The sequence below is a fragment of the Schistocerca nitens genome, chromosome 2 (assembly GCF_023898315.1).
Source record: "Schistocerca nitens isolate TAMUIC-IGC-003100 chromosome 2, iqSchNite1.1, whole genome shotgun sequence".
Lineage (NCBI taxonomy): Eukaryota > Metazoa > Arthropoda > Insecta > Orthoptera > Acrididae > Schistocerca > Schistocerca nitens.
Genome location: NC_064615.1, coordinates 878,328,456 through 878,352,519, shown reverse-complemented (window position 1 = coordinate 878,352,519; position 24,064 = coordinate 878,328,456). Strand labels below are relative to the sequence as shown.

The window sequence follows — 24,064 nt, the reverse complement described above, 5'->3', positions numbered from 1 at the left end:
GTGCTAAATTGTGCTACTGCTAAAGACTCATTTTTTGAATGCTGTAATTTATGACTGCAATTATCTGTCACCTTATTTATGTCATTTCATTGTAGCCATTTTTGTTACTGTTTTTGGTGAAAAAAAAAAGAAAAAAGATGGTAGAGCACTTGCCCGCGAAAGGCAAAGGTCCCGAGTTCGAGTCTCGGTCGGGCACACGGTTTTAATCTGCCAGGAAGTTTCATATTTGCTTCACACTTTGTTATTCCACACGAAACATTTTCTGCAATCTTAGAATCAGAAAAAAAAATTTTGTTTAGTTGAACACTGCAGTCATTAGAACGATAGCTTTGGTGGTGTTTAACAACGTGGAATGGCAGGGTTCCTTCTGCTGCAGCTACGTTTTTCTGTTACTGTGTATTTGAAGTTACAAAATATCGCGTCATTTTTTGCGAGGAACCTGCCGATCGAAGATTCTTCCTGTGCTTCTCTGATTCCATATGATGCTTGAGATCTGCAGCACCACCATGAGACACGGATACAGCACAGCTACATACGTTACATTTTACTGAACAGTCATTATCTGTAGCAGTGAAGCAAGGAAATTTCCTCTGAAGCTCTTCCGAAAACTTAGATTTACGTTTCGGCGTCGCCACGACGTGCTAGCACTTCACGAAACTGATGCTGACAACAATGGCAAGCAAGCAAAAGCAAAGAAAATAAGAGTACGCAACAATTATAGTGCGTAAGCTGTATATTATCAGGGGGTACCAACATACGGAATGTCAGTTTCAATTGATAGTTTATAAAATCGACACTCAGAAAATATTTTAACCATTTTGTAAGTGTCTGAAAATAATCCTTGAAAATAGGGACAAATTGCCTGTTTAAAAAAAAAAAAAGTCGGGACAAATTTTTGAGCCTCAAAAAACAGGCCAATCCCGTTTAATCGGGACGTATGGTCACCCTAACTATAGTGTTTGTAAAAGTGTTCTTGTTTATGTTCGTTTATGTGTATATAGAGTAAAGCAGGTGACTAGCTATTAAGTGTACGTGTGTCACTTCCACATTACTGTGATTTTTGAGAAATTTGAATCAAAATTTCAGGAATTTCCAGAAGGAAAATCAAGTACACTACTGGGAGACAAAGAAGTAAACAAAGTGAGAGAACGACGTGTTTTTGGAAACCAAGAAAGGAACTGAAGACCAAACGAATTTATTACAATGGTTGATTTTGGCTGGTCATAGGCTGCTAAATCATAAGGAAATAAAATAAAGTTTTAAAACGAATAAAAACATTGTCGATGTATGTGCCTTTAATGTTATATTATTATGGATGGGAAATTTTGATTGACAATAACCTGTAAGCTCGGTTACAAATTCCATGGAGCACGTGTGTTACTTTTGAACGAGATGTGGACGGTCAGTGCTGCAGGCAGCTACTGTTGCAATTTCTTGAGAGATATCTCGGCGTAGCTGGCAGCGAGCGTGTCGGCGATCCAGTCAGAGTAGGTGGCCACGTCGGTGTAGACACCAGGGTAGTGGGGGATGCCGCACACCTCGTCACCCCAGGACACCAGCCCCGTCACCGCACCACCACACGTCATCGGTCCTCCACTGTCTCCCTGCAACACATCGTATTGGTTTAGTATTTGGAAAATAGATTTTCACTTTTCAGTACTTTTTTTTACAATTAATACCTTATATGTGCTACCATAGGTATCTCAAAGGGGATCCAATTTCAAAACACTGTAGAATCAGAACCATTGCTCAGAATGACATCCAATTTGAACAACATATTATTGACGCAGGGGGAAACTTCATGAAATAATTATAAAAAAAGTAACGAAAATGTGCAAGTATCAGAATATACACACCAACAGACGCACAGCACACGGCTGTTACTCAGTTTACGTCCGAGACCCTCAACATGACAGTCTCCATGAAGGATCGCTCGCTGCTGGTATAGAACTAGAACGGTGACTGTGGACCAGTAGCCCTATGAAAGTTCCGGACACTTAAGGGTATGAAAAGAGGCATTGTTCCAATGTCTGATAAGGGTCTGGAGAAAATTATTACAAAAATTCGAAAAGACAACTTCTTTTAGAGTGTAATATGGCAGAGTCAGAAAAGCAGTTGATCCGACGTCTGTTGGAGATATGGGTACAGCATTGCAGGAGGGTTCGAACAATAGTGTGCAAACATCCTGGGCACAGGGAATTGTCCGAACGTTGGAGATGCCTGTGAGCACGGTGCATAAAATCCTACGAAACACCCTGCATTGCTGTCCATACAAAATCACCCATGTTCAGGAATTGCTTGCTGCTGACCTGCTAGCAAGACAAACGTTTGTTGGTTGGTTGGTTTGGGGAAGGAGACCAGACAGCGAGGTCATGGGTCCAAACGTTTTTTCTGGTAGTTCTTGTTCGCATGGAAGTGGACAACTAACGGCCATGGAGCATTCTGTGGGCAGATGAAGCCCATTTTTCTCTCCAAGGACATGTCAATAGACAGTATTCCAGAATAAGGGAAACGGAAAATCCACACGCACATCATCCAGTACCAACATGGTTTTGCGAAGGTGACTGTTTGGTGTGGGTTGACGGTATAGTTTATAGTAGAACCGTATTTTTTCGAGGAGATGAGTCCTGCGGGTCCTGTTATCTGTACCGTCACTGGTGAACGCTGTGAGGGTCTTATGCGCACCAACGTCATTCTAACTCGTCAGCAGCGTGGATATACGGGTAGGATCACTTGTATGCAAGAATGGCGCACCTCTGCACATTGCACAGCCAGTGAAGCGGCTGCTGCAGAGGTATTACGGAATCGCTAGAATTAGCAGCCAATATTTCCCCGCAGCCTGGCTGTCCAGATCACCTGATATTAATTGGTGTGACTTCTGGCTGTGGGGTTATCTGAAAGATATTGTGTTCCATGCTCCAGTTACGAATGTAGCTGAATTGAAGACATGTACTGCGCAACGAATTCTGAGCGTCAGCCCCGAGACACACTGATCTGCTGTGGAACATCCTATTTCCCAGTATCAACTTGTGGCAGAAAATGGTTGACAGCGCACTGAAAAGTCTTGCGCCTGACCCAGAACAATTAGAAACCGATATCATTGCTGTTTTTTATGCTGTTTTTGGCCCCAGGACTATTAAGAACCGATGTCATTTTGATTTTTATACGGTTTTTGGCCTCAGGACAATTAAAAACAAATTTCATTGTGCTTTTTATGCCGTTTTTGGCCTCAGGACAATTTAAAACCGATTTTCCCCATTCGATGTGGTACGACCTTGCCGCGATGGATGGGCTTACCTAAGTAACAGTGCCACAGCTGTTGACTGCCGAACTTGTGCAGACGTGCATATTTAACAGTATGGACGATGTAGTGTGCAAATCAAATCACAGCAATTCATCTGTCATTTGTAACCAACCCCATTTACGTTAAGACACTTGCAGCGCCATCTATTGGTGAAGTTTTCTTTAATTTTTTTTTCTTCCGTGACATTTTTCCCTGCGTCAGTAACATGCTGTTCTGAGCAGTGGTTCTCTTTCTACAGCGTTTTGCAAAAGCCAGGTGAGTTTTTATGCTCGAAAGAATAGATAAGCAGTTGTTAACATCATACTTAGACAATGAATGGGCGGCACTTAGTTCCTGTGTCATGGCCGTAAAGGAATAGTGAGCAAAGTTTAAACTGTCTGTAAAACGTGCTGTGGAGAACTTAAGTGTGGAGTAAGTGAATTAAGGATGGGATAAGACTTGCCGCGGTTTATCAACAAAATTCAGAAAATCCTGAGATAATAAAGATTGTTGCACTCTCGATTTAAAAAGAAAAAAAAGAAAAAGAAAGCCGGCCGGAGTGGCCGTGCGGTTCTAGGCGCTACAGTGTGGAACCGCGAGACCGCTGCGGTCGCAGGTTCGAATCCTGCCTCGGACATGGATGTGTGTGGTGTCCTTAGGTTAGTTAGTTCTAAGTTCTAGGGGACTGATGACCTCAGAAGATAAGTCCCGTAGTCCTCAGAGCCATTTGAACCATTTTTTTAAAAATAAAGAACCATCAAAATTTCGGAGGGCAAAAGCTAGCAGAAATTAGTGCGTCTACAAAAAGATAGATGCGCAAACTATAAGACAACTTCCACTGTCATACCTTAGAGAAACATCTAGCTGACAGTCGTAGAAAATTCTCGTCTTACGTAGAATCACCAAGCGGGTAGGAGGCTTCTATTCTCTCACTCGTAGACAGTCTGGTGTAACACCAGAAGACAACGAAAAAAGGGGAAGTTCTAAATTTTGGGTTTAAAAAAATCATTCACGCAGAGGCCATAGAAATAGGGATCCCTGGCGTTGTAAAGCAGCTAAAAATAAGTTCCGATGTCCACTTGGAATCCAGTTTTACAGCGTCCGGGGAGCAAGGAAGGTGCCTCCACGTGTGCATTTCACTTACACGCTACATAGAAGAAAGTAAACTGCCGGCGCTCCACGGAAACGTTGCCCAATCGGACAACGGCCAAACCTTCCACCACCGGAAACCAATTCAAAAGCCAAAAACAAAAACAGGTCCTCTTCAAGGCTAACCCTGACGATCGTCAGCCTGAACGTCGAGGGAATCACCAAGAATAAAGACTATGTAATATCGCAACTATGTCAATCAGAAAAGTGGGACGTACTGTGCCTGCAGGAAACGCATAGAGATGAAACAGCAAACAGACCCAATATCAAAGGAATTCGCTTGGCAGTAGAAGCACCTCACAGAAGGTATGGGAACGCAATATTTACCAGACGCGAGATGCTGCTCTCTCACACGAGTAAGACACCACCAACAACACTGAAGTGTTAGCCATGGAGAGTGGATCATTTACAATATGCTCCGTATGTAAACCCCCCGGCCAGAACTTATACATTTCAACGCCAGAAAGCTTCAACAACCAAAGGACTCACTTCGTTGTGGGCGACTTTAACAGCCACAGCACCACCTGGGGCTACGACGAGACAGACGCCAATGGTCAGCTGCTAGAACAACGGGCTGAGGCAAATAACCTCTCACTTCTCCACGACCCCAAGCTCCCCCGCTCCTTCAACAGCAAAATTTGGAAGCGAGGTTACAATCCCGATATTTGCTTCGTCAGCTGGAGCATCTACGACACCTGCTGCAAAAGAGTATATGATGCAATCCCAAAGACACAACATCGACCTATTGGAATCCAAGTCTACTCAGCAATCAAAACAACCAAAATACCTTTCCGTAGGAGATTCAACTTTAAAAAGGCTAGGTGGTCAGAATATTCCCAAGCGCTGGATGAGGAATTAGCCAGTCTGACCCCAACACCAAGTAATTATCCTATCTTTGTTGAGACTTTGCGAAAGGTATCCAGACGCTATATTCCTAGGGGCTGCAGACCACACTATATCCCAGGGTTCTCAAATGCCTCAAAGGACATCCTGGAGAAGCATCAAGTACTGTTCGCGGAAGACCCATTCAGCAACGAAACCATCACCTGCTGCACAGCTTTAATGTCAGCCCTCAGCGAGGCACGCGAGAAGAAGTGGATAGCAACCCTAGAAAGAATGGATATGTCCGACAGTAGGAAAATAGCCTGGAACCTGATTAAGAAACTGGATGGTGACCCAAGGCTAAGCAAGGCCCCGTCCAACGTAACTCCAAACCAGGTGGCCAACCAACTCCTTCTAAACGGCAAGTTCAACTCCAAACGTAAGAAAATTAAAATCACATGCCTACTGCCAACGGAAAACACCAACTTCCAGAAACCATTTGCCATGAGAGAGTTGAACAACGGCATAAATACCATGAAGAATGGGAAAGCCGCTGACTTTGATGATATTTGCGTGGAACAGATTAAAAACTTCGGCCTTGGCGCCAGGGACTGGATACTTGGACTTTTTAACGTGTGCTGTGAAACCTTTCAAATCCCGAACTGTGGAGGAAGTCAAAAGTGGTGGCTCTCCTTAAACCCGGGAAGGACCCAGAGTCTCCGAAGAGCTATCGACCCATAACCCTTCTCTGCCACCTGTTTAAGCTCTATGAAAGATTGATCCTCAACAGAATAGAGAAGATCGTTCACCAAGCAGGTTTTAGACCTGGAAAGTCCTGTACCAGTCAAATTCTGGCATTGACGGAACATATCGAGGATGGGTTTGAGAATAAACTAATCACCGGGCTGGCACTAGTCGACCAAGTTCCGCCTATGATACAGTAGATCACCGGACACTACTGCATACAACCTACGAGACCCTGAAAGACTACCACCTAGTCAAGATAATCGAATCCCTGCTCCAAAATAGACAGTTCTTCGTAATGCTTGAGGGGAAAAAGAGTCGATGGTGGAATCAGAAAAATGGGCTCGCCCAAGGGAGCGTGTTGGCGCCAATCCTATTCAACATATATACAAATGACCAACCAACTCCAGACAAAACCAAAACTTTTGTATATTCAGACGACCTGGCAATAACAGTTCAAGGCAACAGGTTTGAAGCCATCGAGGAGAAACTAGAAACCGCCCTTTCTACAATGTCAGCCTACTACAAAAAGAATTCTCTAAAACCCAATCCCTCCAAAACTCAAGTGAGTGCATTCCATCTGAACTCAAGGCAGGCAAAGTACAGGCTCAATGTTACCTGGGATGGGACACTACTAGAACACACAGATACTCCCACCTACCTTGGCATTGTGCTGGACAGAACATTGACATACAAATATTATTGCGAAAAAACACGCAAAAAAGTAGAAGCACGAAATTCCCTAATAAGAAAGCTGTCCAATAGCAAATGGGGAGCCAAACCTACCGTGGTCAGAACTTCAGCCCAAGCTTTGTGCTTCTCAACTGCCGAATATGCCTGCCCGGTATGGTGCAAATTCGCCTACGCAAAAAAAAGTAGATATTAGCTTGAATGAAACATGCAGGATAGTGACAGGCTGCATGAAACCAACCCCCATAGAAAATCTTCACAGGGCCGCAAGTTTCACAAACCCTGACTCACGTAGGAAAGCCCATGAACATACCGAGAAGCTAAAACAAACCTTTGATGCCCGTCACTCAATATTTGGCCTAGCGTGTGGCCCCAGCAAACTCAAATCCAGACGCCGTTTCCTAAGTTGCGCCTTAGATGAGCCCCCCATCTACTATCCACTAAGAGAGGACCCACCAAGCGGCGTTTCTGGTGATTGGAAAACCTGGAGAATGCTTAACCGCATCAGAACTGGGGTGGCTCCTGTGAAATCTAATCTGATCAAATGGGGTTTGTTGGACGAAAATGACGACAAATGCGACTGCGGCACTCGACAGGACATGGAACATCTCCTACAATGCCCTGCCTGCCCCCACAGATGCACCCTCGACGATCTACGGCTGGCTAAAGAAGAAGCATTGGACATTGCCCAATACTGGGCAAACAAATTGTAGTTTCAGGACACGAAAAAGTAAGTTTACAGCCTTCAACTCATACTTAACTCGTGCATTTACTGTGAGTCTCTCGCTCAACGCAACGTATAAAGCGACTGGAAAAAGGCGCAGCCGCCTCCCGTGTGTAAGAATTGTAAAAGAATGGACCCCAAAATCACGGACCAGCGTTCTTAACGTCGCTTTGCTACAGAATTCTTGAGCAAATTCTAAGTTCAAAAATATTAAATTAACATTAACTTCAAACAGAAGAGCTTCTGTCAACAAATGAGCACGGATAATAGAAATATTCGCTCGTGAGACAGTTTGTCCTCTACTCGCACGATATTCCGTGAGCTACGGATGCAGGGCAGCAGGTAGATTCCAAATTTCTGGATTTCTAGGAAGCCTTTGTCACAGCGCTACACTGCAGGCTGTTGACAGAGATCCGAGCATAAGGTATAGGTTCTCAGATGTGTAACTCGAAGACGTTGTAAGTAATGGAACCCAGTACGTTGTTCTGGACTGAGAGACAAAAGTATCGTCAGGAAAGCCTGAGGGAAGTGTAATAGGATCCCTTTTATTCTATATATAGGCAATCTCACGACTAGGGTAAGCAGCAGTCTGCGACTATATGCTAATAACGCTGTACTGTGCGGAAAAGTAGCGCCATTGAGTGACTGTAGGTGTTGAAGCATACAGGATGAGGAATATTGTTTTAGAGATGTTGCTGAAAATGTTGTCCATTTACTTTAATGCACAAATGGCATGGATAATGGTTGTCTAACACGATCAAAACAATCAGGTGTTTCACTTGTAAAGGCTGCAATTTCAGCCAAACGGACAAACAGTTTTTCAGTGGTGTTTATCAGGGTGTCTCCCCCCAAAAAGAAATCCACAGAAGTGAGATCGAGAGAAACTGGCGGCCACGGTACTCGCCCACACCTCCCAATCCAACAACTGGGAAAAACATTGTATAAATGTTCTCTGACATCAACGGCAACCTGTGGTGGAGCCCTGTCATGACGGAACTACATTCGTTGCCTGGCTGCTGGCGGGACACTCTCCAGCGTCTCCGACTGTACTTCGTCAAGACAGTTTCCCTCATAGACCTTGTTGGGCAGAAGATACGACCCAATTACGTCGTCGTGAACGGTACCAGCGCACACATTTATGGTAAATCTATTGAAGATAGAACACACAAATTGCCTTAGAATTTTCCAACTCTCAGGCATGGTCCTTGTGGCTGTTGAATTTTCCTTCCCTTATGAAGGCAGCCTCTTCAGTAACAAGACACACGTTTGGAAGTCAGAGACGTTTACAATTTGGTGTAGATACTACTGACGGAATCCCAAGCTCTGGGGAAAATCATCAGCTGATAGGTGTTGTACCTTCCGATGCTTCAATGGGTTCATGCAAGTCTCGTGTAAGACGTTTCACATGTTGCACTGGCGTTGGAGGAGTTCAGTTCCCTGGTTGGCGCTGGGTTGCCCTCAGTTCGCTGTGACACGGCTTCCTCAAACTGAACTGTTCGCACACTACTGGACATACCTGTCTTCCGTCAGTCGGTCACTGTGACGTGATACTGTAGCGCCTGCCTGAATATCTTTCTCCATACAGTCAATTAACTCATTTAGTGTGTAATCATCCATCAAGAACCTGTAAACATCACTAGAAACTTTTGTGTAAACAAAATACAACATAAACAATAATGAAACCTCCTGGAAGATTAAAACTGTGTGCACCGACCGAGACTCGAACTCGGGACCTTTGCCTTTCGCGGGCAAGGAAGCTGTGAGGGCCGGGCGTGAGTCGTGCTTCGGTAGCTCAGATGGTAGAGCACTTGCCCGCGAAAGGCAAAGGTCCCGAGTTCGAGTCTCGGTCGGTGCACACAGTTTTAATCTGCCAGGAAGTTTCATATCAGCGCACACTCCGCTGCAGAGTGAAAATCTCGTTCTGGAAACATCCCACAGGCTGTGGCTAAGCCATGTATCCGCAGTATCCTTTCTTTCAGGAGTGCTAGTTCTGCAAGGTTCGCAGGAGAGCTTCTGTAAAGTGTGGGAGGTAGGAGACGAGATACTGGCAGAAGTAAAGCTGTGAGGGCCGGACCTGAGTCGTGCTTCGGTAGCTCAGATGGTAGAGCACTTGCCCGCGAAAGGCAAAGGTCCCGAGTTCGAGTCTCGGTCGGTGCACACAGTTTTAATCTGCCAGGAAGTTTCATATCAGCGCACACTCCGCTGCAGAGTGAAAATCTCATTCTCGATAAACAATAATAATGTAATTGTTTAACTAGTGCTGTGGACACTACTAGCTGTAAGATGTAATTATATTGTAAGTAGATTCCAGTGTCATCATGTTTCACACAAAGCAGTCAAAGCAAGTGTGAGGGATTGCCTAAATGAAGTTCAGCGTCAAATCCTTTAAGGACGCTTAGCGGGGAGACAGAGTAGCTGGGCCATTTATGTCACATGGCACAAGCGTTTCTTTTATCTCCTCTAATAAATCTGCAATTTGTATACACCCTGTATGTAAATGGCAGGGAGGCAGTTCTGACATTGGGGTTGACAACGAAAGCGAGACTAAAGAAAAATCAACTCACGTTCATAGGATTTGTCGACATGGAAAAAGCGTTCGCCAATGTTAAGTTGTGCAGGATGTTCCAAATTGTGAGAAAAACAACGGTATGCTACTAAGAAAGGTGGGTAACGTTCAACATACAAGAACCATGAGGGAACAATAAGACTGGAAGGCCAAGAACGTAGTGCTCGGATTAAAAAGGGTGTAAGAATCTTTCGCCCCTGCAGTTCCTTCTACACATCGAAGAAGCAACGACAGAAATGAAAGAAAGGTTCAAGAGTGGAGTTAAAATTCAAGATGAAAGCATAACAATGATAAGAGTCGCTGGTGCTATTCTGAGTGAAAGTGAAGAACAACTACAGGATCTGCTCAATGCAATGAAAAATCTAATGAATACAGAGTGTGAACTGAGAGTGAACCGAAGGAAGGCGAAAGTATTCAGAAGTAGCAGAAATGAGAACAGCAGAAACTTAACATCAGGATTGATAATCACGAAGTAGATGAAGTTAAGGAATTCTGCAACCTAGGCAGAAAAAAGCCCACGACTGACAGAACAAGGACATGAAAAGCAGGCTAGCGCTGGCGGAAATGGTATTCCTGGCGAAGAGAAGTCTACTAATATCGAACATGGGAATTTGAGAAAGGAATTTCTGGGATTGTACGTTTTGAACAAAGCGTTGTATAGCAGTGAAACATGGACTGTAGGAAAACTGGAAACTAAGAGAATCGAAGTACTTGAGATGTGATGCTACAGAAAAATATTGAAAATCTCCGGAGAATCGGCGAGGACAGAAATATATAGAAAACACTGACAAGAGGAAGGGACAGGGTGGTAGGACTTCTTTTAAGACACCACGGAATAACTCCCATGCTACTAGAGGAAGCTGTAGAGGGGAGGAAGACAGAGACTGGAATTCATCCAGCAAATAATTGAGGATGTAGGTTGCTAGTGCTACTCTGAGATGAAGAGGTTGGCACACAAGAGGAACTCAAGATGAGTTTATTTCATGTTACTCCCTTTTGATTATTTTTGTATTTCAGAGTTTTAGTTTTCAGTGCTCGCCAAACATTGTTTGAATAATTCGTTGGATACCCTGGATTTAATCATGATAAAGATACCATTTTAAATCGTTGAATGAAGAAGGTCAGCTTCATATTCATAATAGCAATGGACAAATATGTTTGTACATAATACCTTTACATTTGACAAGCTGGTGTGTAGTGATCGTGAGGGTAGTGGGGTGTACATATGTAATGTGAAGCGACTTTTAACACTGAAGGATAACATACTGGAAAATTGAAAAGCATAAGATCCAAGTCATTACTAGCAACATTAGGCTTTTGTTCCTATAATGTAATATATCACATTATAGTGTGATTCTTGGCTTTCGTATTTTTGGTATAGTCAGTTTCAATTACTGCTGATCGGGATGTATTCAGTGTTAATGTATCACGTTTCTGACAATGTGTTTTGTTTATTGAAAAAAAACAAAAGTGGTCATTGAAAACAGAAGTAAAGTAACGTTTCTCTATCATTGTTGCGTTATGTGTCAAATTAATGAATGACTTTCTATTTTGAGTTATTACAAACTGTTCAGTCTCACAGAAATTAAAATATTTTGTCATGTACGGCGTTCTCAACCGAGCTCTCGTGCGTGCATTGATTGTTATTGCTTACAGCTATTTCAATATTCACATTCATGTTTCCACTCAACATAAACAGTTCCATAACTTTTGTTCAAACAAGAGCTAACGACCATATTATTTTCATGTAACATTTACAGCTCTGCTAAATTTCAGTTAAAAAATAATAACATTCTCGATAACTATTCAAAAATTAATCACTACAATTGTAAAAATTTTCCGTTTTCGGTAGCTGTTAGCGCAACGTGTTTCGTTGTTATAATAACTTCAAGTATCACACTAATTCGCATTCTACTGTTACAAAAGTCTTCGGAATAGATGCCTTCCTGAAACCTGTAGGATTAGGCTACACGTGTCACTTCAGTAAAAGACGTTGCGAATAGGTTACAGATGTGGTAATCGTTGGGGTAATAGAAAAGTAGGTGAAATTAAGGAACATAGTTCAAGAACTTGTTAAAGTGGTGTGTAATTATGCTTCTCCATTGTATTCCTGTGTCGACCGGACGGAAGATTCAAACCTTCCTTTTGATATACTTTCTATCCCTATATGCTATATGAGTAGCGAGGGAAAGATTTCCTGGATCCCCAAACGACCGTTTGAAATCGATCACCACAAAGTGCACGCACTTCAGGTTCATCTAGCCTCTGTGTAGTGAGTATGAAAATAACCTACATACATAGAGTTTTGGAAACCGTCAGGAACGCAATTCAAGCTTGATCTGCGATATTAAACATTAGTGGTGTCACGACATGTTTTTTGAGATTATTCAGTAGTCCTGTGGGGGCCATACAGTGACAGTTTTTGGCTAAAAATGGCATGGTTCTTTTGGTTTTCTCCATAGCGTCATCTTGGTAAGCTATTTTCAACATTAAAACAGTTTCAACAACATTTTTACCGAGTAGAACGCAAAATTTTACAGCTGAACTTTGTTCACTTAAACTTGGCTTCATAAAAAACGAAACACGAACAAAACTGCGCAATCGAAAACAATCATTGCAGATGAACGGAACAAGCCAGGTCGACAACACAGGCGGCACTGAACCGGCAATGAATGTCTCTATACGTGTCTATCGGCAGAAATGATTAGTACACAAGCTCCACCCACGGCAGTGTTATTCCGGTTTTCTTGGCTACCCCCTCCTACAGCGACATGAATGTGCTGCCAACTTTACGCGTCCCTCAAGACGAGACACGCGGAGCTCACCGTTACGGACGTATTGTACTAACGAGCCTTAAACGATCGTGATTCTGAGCAAGAGCTCCTGATTGTCCCATTCGTCAGCGCCCATTGTTATGCATCCCTGAAACCAGAGTCACAATGGGTTCGTTTGTATGCGAGAAACAGCACGTTGTTGCCCCAGTCAGATACACTTGTCACGTTGTTCTGTTCGGCTACTCACGTTACAGGAGTCCTTTCCTCCTTCCTCCAGTCCAGCACAGATGTTGTCCGCTCGTACTTCGGCGTCAGGGTCGTCGTAATTGGCGTACAACTCGGCGCACTCGTCTGACAGAATCAGTGGCAGATCTACGGCTTGCAGGATCGCAGGCAGCACATAATATCCGTCCTGAAACACAAAACGAACGGTATTTGATAATCACCACATCCAGTGCATCTGGAAAATAAATACGCACGTGAGTGCGTTGATGGTGGCTGTCGATTTGGAGAGATGGCAGTCTCACTGCCTCGACGAATGGAATTGTTCTGTGGGATTAGAGGCCGTGATCTCGTCGGAAATTGTGCAGGGTGGTGCACAGTGGAGTACTTGTACCGAAATCGCCGCCAAAATTGCAAAAATTAGTTTGCCCAAAGAGTGTAGCAAGTATATTAATTGACCAACTGGTAGGTTCATACCTGCGTTTTGGGGCCTGTGGCATATCTGTTAGCCCCTAGCAACAGTTGAAGTGAGCATTTTCTCCCAGGGTATATTTTTCTTGATTAAGGTGTTAGCATGATTCTAATTTTTTGTGGCTTTACTAAAAGAATTTTTTTTTTTTAAATTCAGCAGATCTAGATATCAAGGGATTTTAACAGCTTGTATTTAAACTTGAACCAACCTAATTGCTCGAATTTATAACACACCAATGACACTGATGAGTTTAACTGAACAATGTTTTAGTTTGTCTGTCATTTTCTTCAGCAGTTTTGAATGTGGTGGGGCTTATTGGGCCTATTATAAAGTGTAGTTGCGATTGTTACAGTACTGAGAGCCGGTTACAAGGATAAAAATTCTCCAGATTTCCCGTACTTAAATAGAAGTTTTTAAAATAACATACATCTTTTGTTTAACCTATTGAAAAATTAATGTGTGTTCCGATTGCAAATGACCTTATAAGTAAATATGTAAACTGTATGACTCATGTGAATGTGAATCTGTAAAACTTTATTATTTCACGTTCAATGTTCTTTTCAATCAATAATCAGTATTTTTAAAAACGGAAAAGGAAGTCTTTAACACAAGCAGAAGAGAAACAACATCAAAGATTGCATAATAATACTAAGAAGAAGGGAGATGATGCTGAAATTATTATACAAAGATGAAATTCGGCGAAATAGTCATAAGTGCTGCCACCTGGCGGACACAAGGCGAGACCTTTTTCTCTGATTGCGAGTTGTCATTACATTAATGTTGTCTTCGTTAATGTTGCTGCTACAGACGGTTAGATTAGATTAGATTAGACTGATTTGTTACGAATATTTCTGCGTTTCTTAATGAGTGCGAACTTTAGTAAGTTGCTAATTCCTTAATATTGTCATATTTATCTGCTATAAAATTACCCTTTTCAGTTATATTTTCGTCAATAATGAATCCGAATTGTGCTTCATGGGCTGTTTATTTTATATACGGGATACTAAAGGATTCAAATATACATGTGTACTTTTTCTAAAAAAAAAACAAAAACAAAATATAAAAATTAATTCTTACATTTCTGAAATTGGCCTTGGTGTTATACAGAAGTATTATTGAGCCACTGCTTTCGAGAGGTAAAAGTTAAGATTTTACAGCCTTACTACAGGTCACTTTTCTTTCTGTTTTCTGCCACTGAAAATGGAAAACGAATTTTTTTACTTTAGGGATATTACATTTATCATTAAATTAAAAGCGAACTGGAGTGCTTTAGACTTTGATATTGGCCAGGATTTCACTGCAAATATTCCACTGTGCGTCGGAATGAGAATGTGATACAGGCTCGGCACGTGTTCCGGACCAGATCATTGGGGACACACACACAGAGTACTCCACGTCTGAAGTCATTTAGGCAAAGAACTTCCTACGCCCACAGTAGTATATCTCAGTACGAGCGCACTGCGACTCCCCTCGCCAATTCTTTCAGACTGTTGCAGCTACTTTCGCACAGTGAATGCTTACTTGCAATGGTATTTACGAACTCTCACCAGGTGAGGCGTCTATAAAACTCAGTTACATCCACCGAGATGTCTTACTTTTAGACTGGACATGCACACACTTTTACATAGAAAGTAACGTCAAGAAGTGAGCGTGTAGCATCAGTTTTATATTATAATAATATCAATACAAAACAAAAAGTGTGGAAAAGGAAATAAAGGTTAAAGAACGTGAAAGAAAGGCAGTCTTTTAGAATTACAAGAATGAAACGTTTGATGGAATTTATCATAGGGGCTGTAGTGGAACAGACCTCTCCCCACTGACGCAAATGACAAACAAGAAAAATGTTAATTTTTTTTTCAAATGAAATTACGCAATTAATTATTTAAATTATCATTTTTGTAAATTTATACTAAAATAAATAAATAAATAAATTTTCTTGTAAACGCGCTCTTTGGTCGGAAGCAGCGAAGACAAGGCATTGCTATCTCTGACCAAAGAGGTGCGGTAGCGTTGACAGACGTCCGACGGTCGAGAGCGGCAACAGTTGCAATTAAGATCTCTTACTGTGATAACACGTAGAGCAGTTCATAGGAACAGTGCAAGTGACTGATGTATTCTTGTAAATGATAGTGACCAGTTTGAAGATTCGATAATGTCAGATTTCATTGCAACTCAATTTCGTATGGTCGTAAATAAGTACAAGCAATAAATGAATATGAAAAACAGCAAGATCAAGAGTTAGAAAAAAATCATTTCCATACCTACCTACTTCAAGAATCGGAGGGAGAAAATCAACGGAGACAATAGCCTGACCAGCAGCTATCAAGAGAAAACGAAGATCTACACAGCCTACTGTAAAATTAGGTAAAAAGGGATTCTAAAAGCAAATTCACTCTGTTAAATCTCAAAAATTATCCAAGGTTGTTATTTCAAGGTGCAAAACTAGCAGCTGGGCGTGGCTGTAAATAAATGTAACATACTGCGCGCAAACAGGTATGGACATCGACTGCTTTATGGTTACACAACTGGCGATGAATCATCGGATGCAGCAATAACCCTTAATGCCCTAGGAGTAACTATTAGGAGGGATCTAAAGTGGAGTCCGCAGCTCGTGGTCGTGCGGTAGCGTTCTTGCTTCCCGCGCCCGGGTTCCCGGGTTCGATTCCCGGCGGGGACAGGGATTTTCTCTGCCTCGTGATGGCTGGGTGTTGTGTGATGGCCTTAGGTTAGTTAGGTTTAAGTAATTCTAAGTTCTAGGGGACTGATGACCATACATGTTAAGTCCCATAGTGCTCAGAGCCATCTAAAGTGGAACGAGCAAATAAAACTGGTGGTAGGAAAGCCAGATGTCAGGCTGAGATTCACCGGAAGAATCTTAAAAAAAAAAATTAATTCATCCACGAAGAAAGAGCTTACGAAGCACGTGGTCGACAGATTCTTCGCGTGTCAGACTGAGCTCCTTACCAGGTATGGTTAATAGAAGAGGTACAGGATATCCTACGAATAACGGCTCGTTTCGTCACGGGTTCGATTAGCAAGCCCAAGAGCGTTACAGAGATGCTCACCAGACTCCAATGGTAGACACTACATAGAGAAGTTTACTGGCATTTTTTCTTCTGGCTTTCAAAGAGTTATCCCACAACATATTACTTTCCTCCACTTATGCCTCGCGAAATGACCAAGAAAAGAAAATTAAAGGAGTGCAGTGTGCGATTAGACTAGGAAAAGGGAGGAGAGGGAGTGGGGGTGGGGGGTGGTAATGGAAGTTTCATCTGCCACACACCGTGAGATGTCTTACGAAACTTAGGCGTAAATTTATCTCTGCCAGGGAGTCTCCTACTACACTGTGCAGCTAGCACCTTACTTACTTCATTTCAGAGTGGCCTGCACTCGTAACTGAACTCACTGGTTCAGTATTACACAGAATCTCACCTGAAACTCTGGCACATTAACACTGTCTGCTGGACTCAGACTCGTACCAGAACCTCTGCCATGCGGGGTCAAGTGTTCCACTGCTTGAGTCATCCAAACATGACTCACGACTCCCCCTCCACATCTGTGCTTTACTTAGCCCGGTACCTCAAATCCCACCTTCTAAAGCTTCCAGGTGCGAGTTTTGGCGGAGAAGAACTTGGTGTGAAATTTGGAGGGTAGGAGATGAGGGATTGTTGGAAGTAAAGCTGTGACGGTGGGTCCTGAGTCGTTCTTGGATAGCACAGTCGGTAGTGCAATTGCACGAAAAAAGCGAAGTTCCAAGATTCGAGTCCAGGTTCGGCACACAGTTTTAAACTGCTAAGATATTTCAGATCAGCGCACACTACACTGGAGAGTCAAAATTCATTGTCGAGAGTCTCACCTGTTCAACGTACCCCCAGCCGGTGATGGTGCAGATGCTTCCCGCAGGAGGCGTGCTGTCCTGCAGGGTGGCTGCTGCCACGTAAGTCCCGTCCAGGTTGAAGCTCCCCGCCACCTGCTCAACATAACACGTTCACGTTCAGTTACGAGCAGATTCAGTTGCACCAACCAATGAGTTTACAGCTTCGAATATAAAACAGAAATTATGCACTAAACTAAACGCAACCAACAGTCATCCCTTTCTCACGAATGGATGTGTGTTAGATACATACACCGACCAAAGAACAAGCGACAAACAGCTGAAACTATGCATTTAGAGCCAGAACCGTGTGCAGACGAAATATGGGCTTCGAGGTCCACAGGTACTGCATAAGCAGTAGGAATGCACAAGTGGTGTTTTACAAACACATTGAATATTAAATTGTCTAGTTAAAGGTAACTATAGCAGCTGCATTCCCAACTTTATCCGTTTTCACCATTTCTTAAATAGTCTTCTTGCTCCTCAGATAAATATTGTGGGCCATCCTAGATGCAAAAAAGGAAACCAAGTGACAGTTCACTCGAAGTAACTACGACACAGCCATTCAAAATTCTCGATCGAGACGCCTGTCATCGGAAATCGTAGATAAATCGTCTGTCAAACTCACTGCTAGGCAGACGTATCAACCAATGTTTTGAAATCGTTCACTGTATACTAGAAGCGGCCAAGAAATTCGTATAATACACGTTCTACACTGTGGAGCAACTGTCTCTGTAGTGTTCGACAGCCATTTCTCCACCATGCTCCAAAATAGCAACAAGGAAGAGAATTCGCAGGTATGGAACGAATGGTGGTATGTACTTACTTCATTGGTTCACTGTATAAAAAGATTATCATAGCAAGAAAGCAACTACTCCACAAATCTCTTACATTTGCTTAAATTTCCACATTTCCTCAGTTTCTTTCGCCTGCACTAGTAGAATTATGATACTCAACGAACTTCAGGACAACACACACTCTACAGACGATGAAACCGCGATTGATGATTAGCGTCATGTTTCCATTCTTCCTTTTTTTAAAAAAAAGAAAAGAAGAAAGACAAAGACATCGAGTAAAATCGTGACAATCTGATTCCGCGTACGGAGACAATGTCCTAAGGAATAGCTCTGTGCTTACGTGGTGAAGCCGTTTCGAATACGGTTGCCCGTAAGATAAACTAAAATCTGACAGCCCATCTCTCGGCAAAGCCAGTTAGTGGAGCAAGCAGTAAAAGAACTGAAGGCTGGTGTCGAAAAAAGCGAAGATACGGACGTCATCGAGCAACGTCGGTATGTGTGTTCAATACGATTTCCATGATGTGCTGTTAACAGATTATTTGCATAAAGCCCTCACAATGACATTAAAATGTAACGAGGCTATCAAGATGTGATTGTGGAAAGCTATCACGCAAAAATTTTAAGGGATATCTTCTGCACAAGACCGTGTCACACATGCTTTACAGCAAACAGTAACACATGCAACTGCTTAGGGATATGATATTCTGGCGCATTCTGTATACTTATTGGAGATGGCGCTCAGTTATTTGCACTTCTCTCAGTTCCTCACGGTAGAAGGAACTGCGTGATTGTTACTTTCAGGACGACCGCGAGGTGCTTGACAGAGATAGTGTAAATAGGCACACGAGCAGTGCTTCTCGCTCTCGTGCCACAGGTTTCTCGCCTAGCTGCCACCTTCTGCCAGGTACTCCATACCAGCGACCTCAGTAGTCACTAGACATCGTGCGAGACCAGAATGGGGCGCTCCACGGAACTCATGGACTTCGAAAGTAGTCAGGTGACTGAGTGTCACTTGTGTCATACGTCTGTACGCGAGATTTCCACACTCTTAAACATCCATAGGTTCACTGTTTCTGATGTGATAGCGAAGTGGTAACCTGAAGGGACACGTAAGCACAAAAGCGTACAGGCCGACCTCGTCTGTTGACTGACGGAGACCGCCGACAGTTGAAGAGGGTCGTAATGTGTAATAGGCAGATATCTCTCCAGATCATCACACAGGAATTCCAAACTTCATCAGGACCCACTACAAGTACTATGACAGTTAGACCTGAGGTGAATAAACTTGGATTTCATAAGCCACCGGCTGCTCATAAGCCACACATGATGCCGGTAAATGCCAAGCGACGCCTCGCTTGGTGTAAGGAGCGTAAACATTGGACGATTGAACAGTGGAAAAACGTTGTGTGGAGTGACGAATCACGGCACACAATGTGGCGATCTGATGGCAGGGTGTGGGTATGGTGAATGCACGGTGAATGTCATCTCTCAGCGTGTGTAGTGCCAACAATAAAATTCGGAGGCAGTGGTGCTATGGTGTGGTTGTGGTTTTCATAGAGGGGGCTTGCACCCCTTGGTGTTTTGCGAGGCAATGTCACAGCGCAGACCTACATTGATGTTTCAAGCACCTTCTTGCTTCCCACTGTTGAAGTGCAATTCGGGGATGGTGATTGCATCTTTCAACACGGTCGAGCACCTATTCATAATGCATGGCCTGTGGCGGAGTGGTTACACAACAATAACATCCCTGTAATGGAATGGCGTGCACAGAGTCCTGACCTGAATCCTACAGAACACCTTTGGGATGTTTTGGGACGCCGACTTCGTGCCAGGTCTCCCCGACCGACATAGATACCTCTTCTCAGCGTAGCACTTCGTGAAGAATGGGCTGCCATTCCCCAAGAAACCTTCCAGCACCTGATTGAAAGTATGCCTGCGAGAGTGGAAGCTGTCATCAAGGCTAAGTGTGGGCCAACACCATATTGAATTCCAGTATTACCTAAGGAGGGCGTCACCACCTTGTAAGTCAGTCAGGTGTGTGGATAATTTTGATCACATAATGTATAAAAGATAGCCAACCAGTTGCAATAAGTGGTGGTTTTCAAATAGCCTTGACAGTGGTTTCGAGGACTGAAACCCATCTTCTTCAGAAGGACAAACAATATTCACATTAGCGATTCATTCAGTAAAAGCTGTCTCCACATAACACGTATCATCAACGGTCTGTATGTCCACGTGTAAAAATAAGGCCCATAGAATTAAGGGTTTATCACATCAGTAAAACCAATCGCTTAAAATAACAGACCATGTTCGTAGCTACACGTCGACTGATGTGACAAGCCCTTGACTCTAAGGGCCTTGATTTTTACATGTGGGCATGTAGATCGTTGCCGATACATGTTATGTGGAGACAGATTTTACTGAATGAATTGCTAATGTGAAGTTTTCTTGTCCTTCTGTAGAAGATGGGTTTAAATACGTCTAAACCGTGGTCAAGATTATTTGTAAACCACCATTTATTGCAACTCGTTGTCTGTCTTTTATATCTGCTGTTCTGTAACCGTTGCTGTAGTACACCCATGTTCAAAATATTGATTTCCATCGTCATTTTGGGGACTTGGAGACTCTCCCCTCCCCCTCCCCCCAAAAAAACATGAATCTCCAGAACAGTTTTAACATATAATAATTTGTCGTTTAAACAGTAATTTCACTGCTGATCTATCTGTTATATATGCACATGCACAGGACACTTCAAACTGAAATGACAAACGGTCTTGAAAACAGCTCGAAAGCAGGTGTGAGTTAGGCAATTTCCTCAAAACGGATAGAAAGCTATCCTTGTATTTCTTTCGAAGCCACAATGAGTACTTCAAATGTTACTTTTTGCTTAACGCCAGTGAGCTTAGGGGAATGGATGGGATTTTGTCAGAACTGGTCCGTTCCACAATGCCATTTTCTTTTTAAATGCACCGTCATCTAATCAAAAATAAGTCATTTCTCACCTTGCAGTGTCTCACTGTACACAGTGTGGAGTCAAGTCTACTTAAAATAAGGTCTGCAATCCATTTTGGATGTTCTAATTTTTGTTCCTGCTCTTCTTTTTCCTTCACAAATTTAACAATAGCGGGTTTTGTATCGCAAAATCGTTCCAGGCATGCTCCTTGGCTTAACCAATGTACTTTGCAATAATATGTAAGATACTCGTCTTTCAGTTCCATCGAAATCTGTTGCCACTGACAGTGGAATAATGCGTACGACCTCAGAAAATTTGTTATTCATATCACAAATGTCATCAAGCGCTCCATGTCTGAAAATTTAGCACGAAGTGCTTCTTGAAGTACAGCACAGTTAAGTCCCATCGTCGATCATTGTAAGCCGCGGGATTAGCCGAGCGGTCTAAGGCGCTGGTCCCGGCGGAGGTTCGAGTCCTCCCTCGGGCATGGGTGTATGTGTTGGTCCTTAGGATAATTTAGGTTAAGTAGTGTGTAAGCTTAGGGACTGATGACCTTAGCAGTTAAGTCCCATAAGATTTAACACCCATCTGAACATTTTGATCATTGTAATTGTTTGCTCCTTCGTCATCAACTAAATCTTTAAATTCTTTGTGCATGGTGCTGTAATGTCTTTTCAGAGCAAATATGCTGTACCCATCGATTATGTCTCTGTGTATGACAGGTAATGCGAACTGCTAGACTTCTCTTCTGTCATTCTGATTCACTTTTAAAAGCTTGTGATTATAGATCGCTACAGTGCCTCTTTTTGGACTTGAGGACTTCATTTATGCCACGAATAGATAGCAAAGGCTAAACAGCACTGTCACCACAATTCTGTCGAACTGAAGAAATTCGTGCTGACCGAAAAGTGTCGCTCCGCATTGCTAAATAAAATGTCACGCTGTAGCGAGTACTTCCGAGAAGTACTGAGCAAAGACGAGAAAAGCCGAGCTTCGGCCTGCCAGCAGCCCACACATAAGGCTTGCGTGTAGTTTGGTATGTCGTGGCCGACCCTGCTGTAAATCATAGGTGTGGGGTGCAATTTGTTAAGCGAACACTCCTTTCTGTGAAAACCGCGCACAACGTGATGAAATCAGTACCGAGGCAAAGAAGGATGAAAGGCATAGTAAAACAGATGAAGCATCCCCTTTTTGATGCTCTATCGCTCCACCAAGTCTTTTCAAGTGGGGTCGACAGTAACGCAGTGAGGCCACCGGAATCTGTTGCACTTGACAATCAGCAGCCTATCGAGGGTATGAAATTGCCCTCAAAGGGCATTACATAAGCTGTAGAAATGCAACAGGAAATAAAAAACTGGTATAAAAATCGTGAAAATAATCTTCGTCTAAATAGAATGGAGGACCTCAACACACTTCAGATGGCCCTGTCCTACATTACTGGCGTGATACACCCAAAAGTTGGTTAAGTGGTCTTTCCGATTCCTGAAGGGACTGACCAAATTCTATTGAAAGTCAAAACAGCATACCAACGAACGTATCAGAACTCTGTGACCTCCTGAAGCAGGTCACCTGGAACAAACTTATAAAGACCTTGTAAAAGCAAGTCTTCTGATCTATTTAGATTTCTTCCAACGTTCGTTGAAATGTTATCTGTTACTAGACAGCCTTGATACATGTAGATATTACAAATAAATGCTATACACTGTGCTAGAGCAATGACTGATATACGTAAATTAGTAGAAAACTGCGAGATAGACGTTGTATATAATAAAGAGCCGCACATAAAACACAGTAAGGTTCTTTAGTTTCCACTTCAAGTAAATACAATTGTAAGAGATCCAAATGCAAAAGCAGCGATAGTAGTCTTCCACGAATTTGATCAAGTAACAAAGTACTCAGACTTTGTAACATACACACTGCATCTGTAACTCGAAGGTCCTCATATGATAAACTAACACATGCGACATTCATACAGCGTTGAACTCCACGTTGACAGGCTGAGCGGTGCACCTCGGTATACCGAAGATTCGTCAGATGTAATCGTCTCAGTACCGGATTTTTGTGTAAACCAGATCCCTGCGTCACACCTTCCTAGGGTGGATTAATCCAACACACAGTTCCGAAATGTTACAGTTATCAAAAAACCACGCATACGCGTAATTATTTCAAAACTCGTTCCTCAGTGCTGTACCATACGTTCAATACCCAAACGTCGCCAGTGCCCACCGACGACGGTAGAGAATAAAGCGAAAGCATCCCACACCTCTAACAGAAACATACAGTATACTGCAGAATAGAAAGACAGATGGCGAGAGCTGTAGCACCACTCACTCTAAGGATTCCGATATCGTACGTGAGCTTATCGTTGTCGAAGCCGTCGTGGATGAATGCCGCCTCCGCTGCCTGGGTCTGAAGGTTCGGATCGTCGAAGTCCCTGACGTTGGTCATGCCAGCGGACACTATCACTTGGTCCAGCACGTCGCTGTAAGAAAGATCACACTATAAACAAGGAATGTATATATTTCCTTTCCATAATACTTTTCCTGAGAACAGTTATACGTCTGCAGTTTACAAGAGAATACTGCGAGACCAAGCGGCCTTTTGGACGACCTTTAATAATTTTTCTGATGTCTTGACCACATTTTTTATTATTTACAAACTCACCTTACGCGTTTCTACATTCCGTCACTTTCAAAGGATATGAAATTTAGTGCAAACTGTTATCAGACGGCATGAAAATATGCTACCTTTCAAAATTGATTAGGGATTCAATAAATGAGTGGATGTGGCTTCCTAGCTTACCTGTGTTTTGTCAATCATATAAAATCGTTCGTTAGATACTTTGCATCTCGTCAACATTCTCAATCACGAGACAAGTGCAAACTTGAATAATTCATGGAAATCACATTACAGTGCATTTTTCTAAAACACTGTAGAACAATTCCCTTGAATTGTTTACTGATGAAGTAGTTTTATACGATATAACGATGAAAA

General features: G+C 42.7%; 1 protein-coding gene and 2 non-coding genes across 3 annotated transcripts in view; 2 read left to right on the top strand and 1 right to left on the bottom strand.

The window, feature by feature from the left end:
• Positions 1–1,273: 1,273 nt before the first annotated feature.
• The window catches only part of LOC126234686 (trypsin-like), a 40,050-nt gene continuing 17,259 nt past the window's right edge, over positions 1,274–24,064 (bottom strand). The window contains exons 4-7 of the mRNA XM_049943425.1: positions 23,402–23,552; positions 17,303–17,416; positions 13,000–13,164; positions 1,274–1,604 (exon numbers count right to left, since the gene is read on the bottom strand). Of these exons, the coding sequence (XP_049799382.1) occupies positions 1,419–1,604; positions 13,000–13,164; positions 17,303–17,416; positions 23,402–23,552 (616 nt within the window). The 3' untranslated portion in view covers positions 1,274–1,418. The remainder of the gene's footprint in view (positions 1,605–12,999; positions 13,165–17,302; positions 17,417–23,401; positions 23,553–24,064) is intronic.
• On the top strand, positions 9,194–9,267 carry Trnas-cga (transfer RNA serine (anticodon CGA)). Its single transcript has one exon. It is a non-coding gene; the product is annotated as a tRNA-Ser (tRNA).
• On the top strand, positions 9,496–9,569 carry Trnas-cga (transfer RNA serine (anticodon CGA)). The gene has a single exon. It is a non-coding gene; the product is annotated as a tRNA-Ser (tRNA).